We start from the raw sequence: 14,853 nt of genomic DNA on the forward strand, positions 1-14,853 counted from the left end.
AAAAAGTTGGGAACCACCGGCCTGGAGGTTAAAGAAGTGGATTTGTGATGGAAAATCCAGTTGGAGACAGTAAATGAGAAATGCTTTCCTCTTCTTACAACAAGCACTGTCAAGAAGCCACTAAGAAAGGAAATGAAAGCCTGAAGACGCTAAAGTTTTGAATTTTTAAAGCCTGATTTAACCTCAGTCTGCTCAAGCACAAGGTTGTGTTTGTTCTAGGCAGATCTTAAAGTGTCAACGTGTATAACGGCATCAAAAAGAAAAGGAAATAAACATCTTCAGGAGTTTCTTCGTTGACGTTACAAAACATAATATAACATGAAAGTTTAATGAGTACCAACTTACACAAAAAGAGCCAAAGCATCAGCCTACAAGTAAAACACTGTCTTGCACTATGTTTCACTTGAAGCATATGGTCTCATTAATTATACCGTGATCCGTCCACAAGTAGACAGTGAAAAATCAGAGCAGGACGCTGGAGAGATAGGCAGCCCATTTATTAAGACATCCGCCTCTCTACCACAAAACGGAGACCGTTACAGGAACATTATGCAGTCAGTATATTATTTAAAACCCTCTCTGTCATTTTAGTTTCCGTCTCGGCAACGACGTGAACACCTGAAGTGATTTCTGATTTTAAATTTACAGTTAAAAAAAGAGAAATTGTTGTGAATTCTTCTCATAAACATTTCTAAGGTCATTCCCTTCGTGCTACTCATTGACATTTCATTATCAACAAAAACAATCTTTTACAAGAAATGGATGGAGCGTGACATTTTGATTTAGGTCATGTGTTTAATTCAGGCCCGTTGAGTCAATGATACACTGAGGTTTGAGCCTCCGGCTGCTGATCCACAAGGATGTCCACAAGAAGTCTGTTTCCTGAGATACTGAGGAGTGTGTGTGTGTGTGTGTGTGTGTGTGTGTGTGTGTGAGTGAGTGTGTGGGAACCAGCTCAGGATCAATTTTACGGTTGTCCACCCGCATCACTAATGACTAGTGTGTGACCTGTGCTGTACGTGTGTGTGTGTGTTTGTAACCCTCTAAGTTAAGAGGTCGTTTCAGACCAACAGCAAATTATGTGAGAGGAAATATATAACAACTGGATATAAAAAAAAACCTGACAGAAGTAGTGTCGGCTTAAGTCAACTGCATGGTACACTGTCTTATCTTTAGCCCTAGTTTATACTCCAGGACATGAAAAGAGTCAACTAAATTCAATTTTAGGAAATATGCAAGTTTTACCAAGAAATAAAATAGTAGATTTATCATTTTAATCTTGGTGTGTCAAGTGCAGATTGGTCCAGGTTAGCCTAGTTTAACACAAAGACTGCAAGCAGGGGGAAACTGCTAGCCTAGCTCTGACAAAAGTGTATTTTATACTGTAACACATTTATAAAAAGAAGAAAAAACATTAAAGTTAGCACACAGCATCTCAGCAGCTCAGGTTCTTGAATGTAGGCTAATAGTAGGAGTGTAAGAAAATATCGAAAATATTGAATATCGCGATATGTTTTGTGATACTCTGCCGATTCTCACAAACACTGTATCCTTAAATTAATGGTTTGTATGCAAAAATTAACTAAGTTAATACTTTATTTAATTTGCAAAGATATGCGCCCCCTCTCAGTGTATGTGCCCCCTCAAAGTAGCTGTTATGTTGGGATGTTACTGTGACTGTAATAAATGCAAATGCAGATCTCACTTTTGTGATCAGACTTTATTCATATGGTGGTGTGCTCATTATACTATGACAGTTTTCCTAAAATTAGATTGCAATATATCACCTTGCTTACTGTATCGGCTGTGTTGAATACTTGATTCTGATTTGTCAATCACGGCGTTCTGCAGTCTGTAATTTCTCTATGACAGACCATTGCTATGTATAACAGGCTGTGGGCAGCAATGACCGGCTCGCTGTACATTATCCCTTCCTTGAAAGCCCGGCACGTCTCAAACAGATGCTAAGTATTACTTTATTGGTAAAACCAAAAACACATGGACGTTTTCTCCTAAAACAAGGCAATTAAATGTCACAACTTAAAATCTCTCTGGTGGTTGAGGGGAATTTCATAGTTTGATTGTAAGTGACTGAACGTATTGTCTTGTGTCTGAATGAGTTAGAACAACTCACCAGATATCCTAAAAATTCCACCTTATAAAACGCCCATGTGTTTTTGGTCAGAATCTGACAAAGGATTAATTGGAGGATTATTATATTTTAAATAAACTAATGTAATCATCCTTATTTCACCAGCAGTTCAAAGTAAATTCTTAATATAAGTAAGTCTTAGTGAAATTACAATGACGTTATCGTATCTCGTGGCTATACTTTCCCCATTTTCCTCATGAAATTATGATCTAAGGGCTAAATAACAGATAAAAAGACTTGTTCAGATGGCCGAGGTATTTTTATCTCGATGCCGCGAAGAAGCGTCCAGAAAGACTGTTAGAGATAAAAAAAAAAGATTCATAAAAAGATATCATCAAAGAGAGCAGTAGTGATAACAGAAAGCCTAACAGTGGTCTTTTGAAATCAGTGATTCACATATATACTGTGCACAAATGCTATAATATCTAAAATTAAGACTACTTCACCAATGTAGCTCCATAGTTATCACAGTCAGTTCCTCCAAACTGCATTAAGGCATTAAGTAGGCCCAATTAATTTTCATAACTGTGTATTAATTGAGGAGACACTCCATTTGACTTTCATTTAATTCCACTTCAACTAAACAAAATTGCTTGTTTGTTGAGTTTGGAAATTATCAGTTGCATACCAAAAATACACAGCGCTTCAGTATGTGGGATGCCTGTAATATATGGTGTGTAATTACATTACCATAGAGACGATCCCGCTGTGGTACTGTACATGGGAAGGGACCCAGAGGCCATTATTTCTTCTCCCACTGTTGCTTTTTCAGGAAAAGAAGAAGAAAATAGCTTCCCGTGGGTTTGTGTGGGCTCTGTGACTGACGGCGAGACCCCTGGGAAACGACGTTTCGTGAGATTGTTCGCTCGGCGTTCCCAGCTGCCTTCTGATCTGAATTCCCACGAGACGCATTCCCTGAACACAACACGCATGCACTGTGCTGTATGTAACAAAGACGCAGTGTACGGTAGTTTTCGTTGTGAAATGAGATAAACAAGCTTCTAGATAATTTCATTATAGCATCAAGAGTTGAGTTAAGAAATTCAGGAAAGTGGCTTCCGGTTATTTTAGCTTGTGATCTCTTAAAATGAAGCAACGCATCGCGAGTTATGTCCTCAGTGTGGACATGTGAGCAGTTTAACAAAAGACTGATATTTCTATATTAAATTGAAGGGCTTTTAGAGGCTTTAAGAGGTGAAAGTATCACAAGAAAAAAATGTACATTTTGTTTAGCGGTAATATTTTTCTATTTTTCCTCCTTATCCTTTGAATCATCTTATGACCCCTTAGATTTACTTCGGTCCCAACCCCAGTTTGGGCAACACTGGTAAACACAGGTTTTGGAGTTATTCCCTAAGAATCAAAGGGTAAAGGCTTCTTTCTAGGGCTTCGATTTTGCACACTGACATTCAATGATCCCATACATTTCCCTATCAGAGAAGAGACAATTTCTCTATTGACACTTGCCTCAATGGATCAGAACATAATGCAGCTATAACACAGGTTCTCCTGTATAAGTGGGCAATTCTCGGAAACATGGCAAGATAAAACAAGGTAAACACATCAGAAAATCAGAAAATCAGAAAATCACTCCTGGAGTCCACCGGAAGAATCCAAAGCTGTATCGATTAGCCGAGTATTTAAGATTACGTGAGCGACATAAAATGAACCTGCAACTGCTTTGATAATCCATTAATCGGTTTAGTCACTTCTCAAGAAAACCTCTCACTTTAGATGAGGACAGTAAACTGATTATCTTTGGGTTTCTCGAGTGCTGGTGAAACAAAACAATCAATTTTGAGGGCATCATCTTGGGCTTTAGGAAATTTAAAGGGCATTTAAAAAAATATTTTGCCATTTTATACACCAAACAATTAATCGAGAACACCTTTGTACTTTAGACTGATAATGGACATAATCGTTAGCAGCTCTAATGGAGTCCAAGGTTTTTTTCAACTCCTTAATTGGCAAAAATATAATACTGATGCTGACTGAATATTAATATTTTTCAGTTACATAGTGATGAAATTGCTGATTTAAATTCTGGTTTAACTCAGAAAATTCTAAAAATTAAGGCTATTGTCATACACCGTTCGTAGCTATCCCTACTAAAAGTAATTCACTGTAATTCATATACATCTCATGAAACCATTCATATATAATTCACGTAGTCGTGAACCAGGCAGTATAAAGAGCAACAAATGCCACGTAGAGTAGGTCGGAATGGATGGGCGGGTCCAAAAGACTGGACTTTCACCAAGGAGACTGGTGTCTGTGTTGCGTGTGAAACCAGAAGTCAACGTTGATTTATTTGTCACGGAACTTCCGTACTTAAGTAACACCACTTCTGTGGTTATTTTAACCCAAACCATGAACTTCTCCTAAACCTAACTAAGCAGTTTTGTTGCCTAAACTAACCAAGTTGATTCCTGTGAAGACGGAAGTTTATTTTGAAAAGACTGGAGCGGAAATTTACATTTTGCTGGACAATCGTAGGAAAACGCACTAAAAAAGAGGAATAACTTTTCGTAAGACATCATACGAACTGTTGTATGAAGATAAAAAAAATAAGGCTCTCTCACATTCAACAAAATATCTTCCAGATGCCTTAAAAAGCAACTTTTCCCCTTAAATGTTACAATTGTGCAGATATAGCCAAATGCATAATGCTAAGTTCACTGTCAGCAATATTTAATTGTGGAACTTTGACAGATTATCTTGTTCTTATACTAACAGCTTTTCACAGATGTACAAATGTTCAGGTGTTGTGCACAGACAATGCTCAACACGATAGTTCAACAACAATCTTCCAGAGTTTGAATAAAGAGTTGATAATGTTTCCCCAGTTTAAACAGGAAAAGCCTCGGCTCTGACAGCAATCCACCGGCCAGTCGTTGCAGTTGTTATATGTTTTCTGTAGCGGCCGGTCAAAGCTCCATTCTCCAGACTTCCTCTATCAAATGACTAAGGCTAATTGCTCTCCCATCTTACTCAACACTTGGCAGTGCCCACATTAATGCCACAGAAAACAGTCACACTTAGAGCTTCTTAATGAAGGGAACAAAATGCAGGAAGGGGGACATAATTCAGTCAAGTGTGGCTAAATGAGAATGAACAAAAAAAAGAAAAAAAAAAGGCTACTTCCTGCCAAAACAGGATACTGCCTTAGCAGTGATAGTAAAAGAAAGAGCCCCAATTACTCAATTCTCATCTGAGGTTTCAGTGTTTACTGAAGAAATTGCTGCACTCTGGGGATGCAGTGGATTGCAAGTTTTCACTACATGCACACATTTTTCTTTTACTTACAAAATGTTCTGGTATGCTTTGGTGCTCACTGAAGAAATTACCTTAAAAACATGTTGGAAAACCATCTTTTTGCGTGTTTACAGGATTATATTAGCTAAATAATCAGACTCAATTGCAATTTCGTTTCACTTCATTCATGACATTGCGTTGCTGTTAGCTGATTTCTTGTTGGGAAAAGGGGGTTACTTTGTTTTGTTTTGCCCTAACCAATCGGTAAAGAGTGACGTATCTGCCCCGCCAGCATCATTTTCAGTTGACAGTTGATTCTATCGATGCAATTAATGTGATGAATAAATATGTTGATTTAAAGCTACTACTAGGAACTTAAATTTTGTGCTGATTTTGACGGTCCCTGTGGACAAAAGCAGTAGTGTTTCCGAGCACCAGACTCCCTTTAGAAAACCTCTTATTTTACTGCAGCAGGGTCTGACAGTCTTTCCCGCTCAGTCCTGGGTCTGGTTCTCCCGTGACTCCCTTTCCACCAGCCGGCCCAGCAACACGGCCTGGACCTCCAGCAGCGGGATGTCGCTGTTGGCTCCCTGCCGCCGGGCGCAGAGCTCTGGACCAGAGCCAGAGCTCCGACTGCAGGTCGAGGCGGCAGTGAAGCCGGATCTGGGTTTGTCCACGGTGGGCCGGTCGCTGCCGGAGGCCCCGCTAGATTCTGAGCTGAAGGAGTTTCTGGTGGACCTGCATTATTTCGTCTGATTTTGCATGGAATCGATGATTAAGAATAACGACATAGAAATAGCCAATCTTCTCTCTGATGGTCTCGTTTGCTTATGTAGGTCATATAGAGGCATCAGTAGATTGAGACTGTTTCATAACCAGTTAAAAGTTCCTCACAGTAACTATAAGTAGAGAGGTATTATTTCTGTTATTTTACTTGTACATTTGCATTGGTATTTTCCACGTTTTTCACCATTTGTCTGTTGCTATTTTTCATGGATGGATGAAAGAAACTAAGATGTCATCCTCATTTTTAATCCCACACACTATGGGCACTATTTGGTCAATTATTTCTCCAATTAGAGGAAACAGCCATCAGTGAGCACAATAGCCAACATATTTGAATCAGGGATCATGCATCTGTTTGGTGACTTTTATACTGTTGCAGCTCATTGCTGAATTTCAAAATGACACCTTTCTATTAATAAGAAAGTAGGACCTCTTTTTCGAATTTCTGCTTTTTGTAGCCTTGAGGCTTTAATCCCAAACAAAAAATACAACACACTAATTAGACAACCCTGTCTCCTAAAATTTACATGAATGCACAGCTAATTAAAGAGCTAAAACATGCTGGAAAGAAATCACATAGTATTGTTATTGTTTGGAACTTTTACATAGTTGTGCATCTGCTGAGTGACTTTTAGAACCACTGGGCTCATAAAACCTCATTAGAAACTTTCTACATGACGCCTTGGCATTGATGAAAAAGAAGTAATTTTCTTCTCATTTCTGAAATACTTTCTTTTAGTAGCCTCGAGGTTTCTATCCAAAATGAACATCAGACTAATTAGATCTACTTGGTTCTGGGGCTTTATGTTCTTTGATGAATGACATAACTCTCATTTCATCACTTTTTTTTTTGTCTCTGCTCACTCATTGCGTAAGAAATTAGATTTATGATTAGCACAACGCAAAGACACTTGACTTCTTTCACCACAGCCACCAATGTGCTTAAACCAAACTCCGACAAGGCCTCACATGTAGGCTACGACTCCATGTTAGTCTGATTTGTGTTGAGGTTTTATCTCAGCTATTGACATTTCCTGGGTTTGGAAGTTCACTGAGGCATTCCTCCAGAGGTCCGCTCTGGATAACAAGAGCCTTTAATGCTCTCTGGAGGATCTTTTGTCTTTCAGTCCCCCCCCCCCCCCGTTCCGGCTACGACAACAAACCTCGCTCACACGAGGCCCAAATGTGTTCTGCAGATGCACGTCGCTGACCTCTTCCTGGTGGCGTCAGTCAAACAGATCCTGAAGACAAACGGCAGGGCGTCTATAAATACCTGAAGTCAGGAGGGGAAGGAAGCCTTTCCTTTGGCATCATTCTATTCAATTACAAGTCAATATCCTTGTAAAGGTGCACCTACTGGCCATTTTAGAGCCACATTCATACAAATGAGGCTTGAATGCAGCGACGAGAGTAACAGATCATTCCTGATTTTTAAAGAATCCTACTTGTGCATGTTTTAGATGGAGTCAGGTTGCTTGAAACGTGGATCTGTACTTTTATAACTGTAATTCAAGATTACTGTGAGGAACTTTAAACTCGTTATGAAACTGTCTCACTGTAGTTTTGATGCTTTATATGACCTACATAAGCAAACAAGACCATCAGCAAGAATATTGGCTATTTCCATGTAGTTATTCTATCAGAAATCAGATGAAACAACGGCACGCAGGTTCACCAGAAACTTCTTCAGCTCAGACTCCGGCAGACAGACCGGCGAGAGGTGGAGAGCTCCGCTGGCAGCCAACACCGACACCATACTGCTGGAGGCCCAGGCCGTATTGCTGGGCCCTCTGGAGGGAAGGGAGGCACGGGACAACCACAACCATCACTGCATGGGGAAGACTATCAGACTCTGCTGCAGTAAAATGAGATGTTTTCTAAAGGGACCCTGGTGCTCTGAAACACTACCTCTTTGGTCCACAGGGACCGCCAAAATAAGCACAAAATCAAAGTTCCTTGTAATAATTTCCACATTAAAAGTTACATTTAAAGCTAATTTTACGTTGTACAACTTTCTCCTTTGAATAATTTATTGCTGTACAAGTAAAACTTGCATATTGCTTCTCGAGTATTACAGTTAATTCCTCTCGTCAATCTCCCAAAATGTGGTTTACAGTTACGGAGGTTTTCCATTTCCAGCATGCTGATGAGATGAGTCACTACAGTGCAAAATATGATTACAGATATATAATAAAGCTAGATAATGAGCTCACTGTTTGCCGCAATCCAAAATTGCCACCGGGTAACATCACCCCCGGAAACATTATGAATGGTAACCTGAAAATAGTATCAATAAAATATAAATGCCTCTGAATGAATAATAGAGGTGTTTGCAGTGGAGGAGGCGGGCCTGCAAGAATTAACAAAGTCATAATTTTCTTCTCAAGTAAGATGAATGGAAAGCCGTAAGGCATACCCCGCTGTGCGGAGTTGGCCACGCACCACACTTAATCAAATAAAATGGAAAATTCTCTTCACAAAAACCACTAGTCATAACTCAAACGCCTCACAGAGTCGGGGGGCGAGCAACAGCATTGGTTCTGAGGCTATAAATCACTGTGGCAGGGGGATGGTCTGCTGTTTCTTCAGGAGGGACTGAAAGATTCACTTGAACAACAACGGAACACACACACACACGTATAGAAATCTGTCCACACACACACACACACAACAAAATGGACCCGGTACAGCTTCTATAGCCTCAGGCATGATGAGAGAGAGCGAGTGCAAATCTCATGACTGGTGATCTGAAGGAGGAGTGTCGCCACCTCCTTCAGTATCTACAGTCAGTATGTCCGTATGGAAAACACTGAGAGCTGGTCGGAGGCCGACAGCAGGGAGGCACAGTGTTGCTGAGGTACATCCATGCTCAGCTAACTCTACCAGGTGTTTTACCTCTACATTCTTTACATATCACGAGAAATGGGCACGTCATACTTTAATCAAAAGTATCCAAAGACTTGGTAGGTTTTTATTTCAGGCCTCAAAACAATAAAATCAAGAAAAATTTGAAAGCTTCTGTACCGTACGTTGGTACAGTCTGAACACAAAGGTGGACTGGAACATGTCAATGAGTCACATAAACTTACGGCTGCTTACGTTACTGCTTACACTATGGCAGCCCGTTCTCATTCCCACCGCTCTGTCACGGCCGTTGGCGTGTGTTACCGCCGCACACGGCACCCTTTAGCACTGGTATGAAATGCACAGGGCATTCATTCATTAACTGCAATGTGAACCCATCTGCGGCATCAGTAAAAAGAAACACACAGGGCGGGTAAGAGGGGAGGTGGATGGGTTCAACAAACACAAAGCTTTCATCCAGGAGACCGCTGTTCGTGTCCCCCGCATCACATTACAATCAGCTGTTCGTGTCCCGTGTTCACAACGTTCAGAGTCATTTTCACTGTACAAACACAGTAGTTTTAAGCCCAACCATGATGTTCTTTCCTAAAACTACCTTTAGTGGTTTTGATGCCGAAAATAAAGTGACGCCAAGGGGCGCGACGCCAAGGGGCGCGACGCCAAGGGGCAGTATGAGACGAGTTGGAATGAGAACGTATTGCCGATGGTTGATTTCAGTTTTGTCTCCTAAAAATTACGTTTCCATATAACAAAACAGCATTGTGAATTATGTTTCAAGGGAAACATTTTGTCGCAGATTACGTTTTTTTTCGACGTATCACAAATCCGATTGAAATGATAGTCCGCGGAGCTGGTGGATGGGTCGACAGTAACGGACTTTCGCCCAGGAGACTGGTGTTTGTGTCCCGTGTGAAACTAAAAGTCAACGTTCAATATTTTAATTATGATGTTTCATTTAATAAACATAATCAAGTCGTTTTGTTACGTTTTTTGTTGTGTTTTGTGTCAATTTTGTAGTCATTTTAAGCCAAACCATGATTTTCTTTTTTTACTAAACCTAACTAAGTAGTTTGTTGCGTTTTTTTTTTTTTTTTTTTTAATTTACAACGTTAATCACATTTTTAGTTTAAAAGTGTTTAAAAGTGCGACCGTAGTCCAGGAGACATTTAAATTTCCCCCGAAACGTTGTATGGGAATGTAATTTTAGTGGAGACAGGTTTGTCAATCTAGTAAACAATGTTTGCTTTGCTCTAAGCTGCCAGTAAAATTATTAAAAAGCTTGTCTATAGCATGAAAAAGTGGATGGCATCAAACCAAAATTAAGATGCGTTGATTATAAGCAAAAATGTTTGTAGGGATATTTTAGGAAAGTATCTAAATGATCCATATGTAAATCTATGCCTATATCAACATATAATAGGGAAACTGGGTTTTGATTTGTTCATAGAGAAGTCTCTGTACTGAGTCAAATAATGAAACATTTCAGAAGGCATTGCTGGTAAATGGAATCAACTGTTGTAGATGGAACAGTACATGCTTTAAGCTTATTGGATTCAGTCTCTCTCCATACAGTATATAAACCCATTAACCTTTATGAAAACACTGTGCTTCATATATCATGACGTCCCAGAGGGCTCAGCTGTGGCCCGGTAGCTAAAAGAAGTCCCCAGACAGACAATAGAGAGCCACTACTACTAATCCGGCACCGAGGCCACCTTCCTGTCTACTTCCTGTTGTAACCCCCACAGGAAGGAAGTGGGGTCCGTTCTTACTGCGAGGGGCATTGTGAGTCTTCCTCTATGAGGACAATGGGACAGTCCTGGACTCCAGCCGCACCTTATAGGTCTATCTGAGGGCGACGGGGGGATCTCACCTAGAGTTTTCTTTGGTCCAAACCATATTAGGAAAAGCACATGCTTCCCAGGACTCTGAAAGTAGCTAAAGTTTTGGTGACCTGTCATCCTGTCAGGTCTGATCATTTTAGAAAAATCCAAACTAATCAGATTCTGTCATTTTAGCTAAACATGATGGACTGCACTCTTCTTCAGGTTTGTTAAGAGAAACAGTTTAACTTTGTTCATGTGTGCCAAAGATTTTCAGCTTAGCTTCAAGACCGAAAGGCGTATAAATGCCCCGATAATGCACAAGGCGTTCAGCGTGCAAAATGTACGCCTTTCTTGATTTCCATGTGTCATTTCTACACCATGTATTCTGTACTGACTGCAATGTAAATGCTTCCATGTATAAATGCTAAGGTAAGAGATGTAGCTATTATAAAAAGCAACAGAGACCACTTATGGTGGGCTGGTGAGGAGGTGGATGGGTCCAACAATCACCGGACTTTTAACCAGGAGACCAGTGTTTTGTCACCTGGTAGAGTGGGCACCCTAGTAGCTCATCTGGTAGAGCAGGCGCTCCATGCCTAAGGCTGAGTCCTTATCGCAGTGACTCGTGGCCCTTTGCTGCATGTCATCCTCTCTCTCTCTCCCCCTTTCACCACTGTCACTGTCACTATCTAATAAAGACAAAACACAAAAAATAATCTTTAAGTTACATTAGTGGAGTTTGCCACATGACGATTGTAAAATGTTTTTATTGATGTTTGTGACGTGTTTTCCGTAGTTGTGTTACGTTGTTTCCGTACGTGTTTTACTTAGTTTCCGTACTTACTTTAAGCCCAACCATGACTTTTTTTTACCCTAACTAAGTGGTTTTCTTGCCTAAACTGCGGACGTTTGTGTGGCGTACAAATGACAATGAAGGCTAAAATGCGTACTCGTGACACGCGGAATGTCCGTTTAATGCAGTGGTATTTATACGCCTTCCTGTGAGACCGGGTTCTGCTGTACAAAAGCCAAGACACAGGACCTACATATTTAGTCCAAATTGAGTTCAGACCTGAAGCTGAATTTCTGACATCATATAAAAAGTGATCATGCCATACAGAAATGTATAATTTATGTGTAAGTAACTACAAAAACAGAGCAAAATAAAACCAAAACACATCACAGTAACTGCACTCTGCCACAGAGACAGCCAACGAGACAGCTAATGCAAAAGAAGTGAAAGTAGCCGGAGAGAAAGCCACAGGCTAGTGTTAGCTAAAGCTAAATTTAACCCTGACATCTTGATAACTCTGTTTCTTAACAAACATAACTACATGAGGCCGTAGCTAAATCTACTCATGGAGCTAAAGATTCCATGAGACTCTCTGCAATTCATGCAACTGTTTACATTTAATCCAACACCACACTGTACATCTAATATGCAGAAAACAGTGGTGTATGTCTTATTAAACATTTGGAGAGCAAAATCTATTGCTGATCAAACCACAATCTAGTATAGCCTATGAACAAGAGACAAGAAAAAACACTATATCTGCATATCGGAAACAATTTATATAGCCATAAACCTTACGATAGATGCAGTTACAAATTACATTGTATCCTAGCTGAAGTTAGCTTCCAATTCGCAACTTCCGATTCAGCGGTTAAGGGGAAAATGATGGGAAACTTAATTTATATACCTGAGCGACCGATCCTTTTTTTTTATTATTGTGAAAGCTTTAATCTATTTGTGGAAATACAAAAAAGGGAAATTTCACTGCTTTTTTCATTAGACCAGGTCCAAAATCTGGACTACATTATCCCAGAGAAGCCAGAGACACTTATTCTTGTCCAGATATGACTAGGTCTAGCTATAGTGGTTTTTGATCTGGACCTGATCCAATGTGGTCTAGATGTGAAAAAAACAAACAGTGAAATTCCCTTTTTTGTATTATATACCTGAAGGCCACCGTAGTTCTCCGATACGCTTGCGAAACCGCGGTAACGTGAGCCGCAGAGTGCAAAACCGTGCTACCGCCAGCCGCCGTTTGACTTCCGTTGCTCCTAAAGTAGTGTTATTATGGTGAGGACAGCCTCTGAGCGAGGTGAACAGCGTTACCACGTTTTGGCACTTGGCGGTCTTAAATTGCAGTCTTGGACAGGGAGGAGTGAGCGGAGGGTTACTCAGTTGGTTACAATCTGCAACCACACCACTAGATGCCGCCAAATCCTACACACTGTCCCTTTAAATGCAGCTTGAAACAGAAACAGTTCGTTGAGTCCCTAATTTGTACAGAGCCCAACAAAACTTAGGATCCAACTTCTCTGCACTTCTTCCTTCTCAAACCCGTACAGCAGTTAGTTTTGCGAACTGAAAATCCAATAAGATATCGAATATGTTTAAAGAAATGAAACAAAGAGCTGCTCTATTTCCACATTCAGTGATTGCAGGCCGCTTCGTCAGATTTCACAATGAAGACAAGAGATGTGAACTGTGCTGGGGAGGCAGATGTCAATAAATAATGCATGTTGGCTTATTTTCTTTCCCCACTCTGTGTCCCTGTAACGTGCAGAGAAAGTGGTACAAATGAGTGAACAATATTCAGACCAGATGTGAGCAAGATCTCAGCGGTACAGTCGAGTTCAAACTGGGGAACACCGTTTCTCCATGAATGAGCAAACGTACATTCTGAGATCAGACTCTAAAACGAGGACCACTGTGACATCATTTCAGTCACAAGAATTTCAAGAATAAAGAAAACAACACTACAAGTAACAATCCCTTGTATCGTAAGAAAACGTTACTGACCTGTATCCACTCCCTGACGGTATCATCTGAGGGCGTCCAGCCGTTCTCCTGGTAGTTGAGACGCGAGCGTTCGGGGGACCAGTTGGGGTTATACTGGGACGAAGCGCTGATCTGCTCTGAGGAAATTTCCCCCGACTCCATGCCCATCGGCTCCATACAGGCAAAATCTGCTGAAGACAGAAAAACTCCATTAACAAGAGTTCAACAAGAGTCCTACATGTTTGGTTTCTTTTACTCACTTTTTGCAGACCAATAGTCTCTGATGTGGAAAGATGGGTTAAAAAAGATATCATCTATTTCTACCTATTTTATTGTATTGTATTATATTGTATCTTTTTGTATTGATAGTTAGTAGGGTTAGGTGATTGGACGAATATATCGGCTATCGGCTATCGGCTGAGTGATTGTTTGGTCGATTTTCTTCATTTTATTTTGCTAATTTAATGGTCTGCCTCTGCCTCAGTGTGCAGAGAGAGACAGCAGGGAAAAACAGTGTGTAGAGGCGGCATATTTTCACATCTAAAATCCTTTACACACCGGGGGGCGTGACAAATGAACAACAAGAAAATACTCGCCTGCAAATCATTTTTTATGTCTAGGGCTTTTATTGTGAAAGGTAAGAACAGAAGAGTGGATCTGGTTTGTGTTGCCTTTGTCGAGGTTGAAAGGAGTAATAAAGTTTGTTTATTAGACTCAAACACATCTCTCCGGGAAACTACGGGAATATATTGACAATCGGTGGTTGTTGAGCTGACGGTGGCCGGTTGGAAACTTTTAACATTTCACCCAAACCTAATAGTTATAGAAAATACAACAACTCATTTGAATCACTTGATCTCCCAAATGGGTCTTTGTCATAGCAAATGGCATAACACAATAAACTGTTCAGATGTTATCAAGGAACAAGGAACCTCATGACCCCGACCGTCTTCATCTACTTTGACTGTTGTAAAGCTGAGATGGTGGTCTGTGTGTTTGTGTCTTGAAATACCAATGAACATGAAGATTATGTTCCTAAACATATCGCAGGGGGGCAATCGAGTTTTGAAATCCAAAATATCAACAAATGAGGAGATACATAATTGCCTCTTTAATAGAAGTTTATTACACACATCATTAGCTGGATGAACTGAATTTTGGTATTTTGCTCTCCCTGTTAG

The 14,853-nt window shown here is 40.3% G+C and overlaps 1 protein-coding gene across 2 annotated transcripts in view; it reads right to left on the reverse strand.

Annotated features, from left to right (window-relative positions):
* Window positions 1-14,853, reverse strand: part of LOC119497929 (neuropilin-1a-like) — a 106,833-nt gene that overhangs the window by 31,097 nt on the left and 60,883 nt on the right. Inside the window, exon 6 of one of the 2 annotated variants that reach the window (XM_037786368.1) lies at window positions 13,694-13,863. In XM_037786368.1, the coding sequence (XP_037642296.1) occupies window positions 13,694-13,863 (170 nt within the window). The remainder of the gene's footprint in view (window positions 1-13,693; window positions 13,864-14,853) is intronic. The other variant, XM_037786369.1, reaches the window with a different exon arrangement.

The sequence above is a fragment of the Sebastes umbrosus genome, chromosome 12 (assembly GCF_015220745.1).
Source record: "Sebastes umbrosus isolate fSebUmb1 chromosome 12, fSebUmb1.pri, whole genome shotgun sequence".
Lineage (NCBI taxonomy): Eukaryota > Metazoa > Chordata > Actinopteri > Perciformes > Sebastidae > Sebastes > Sebastes umbrosus.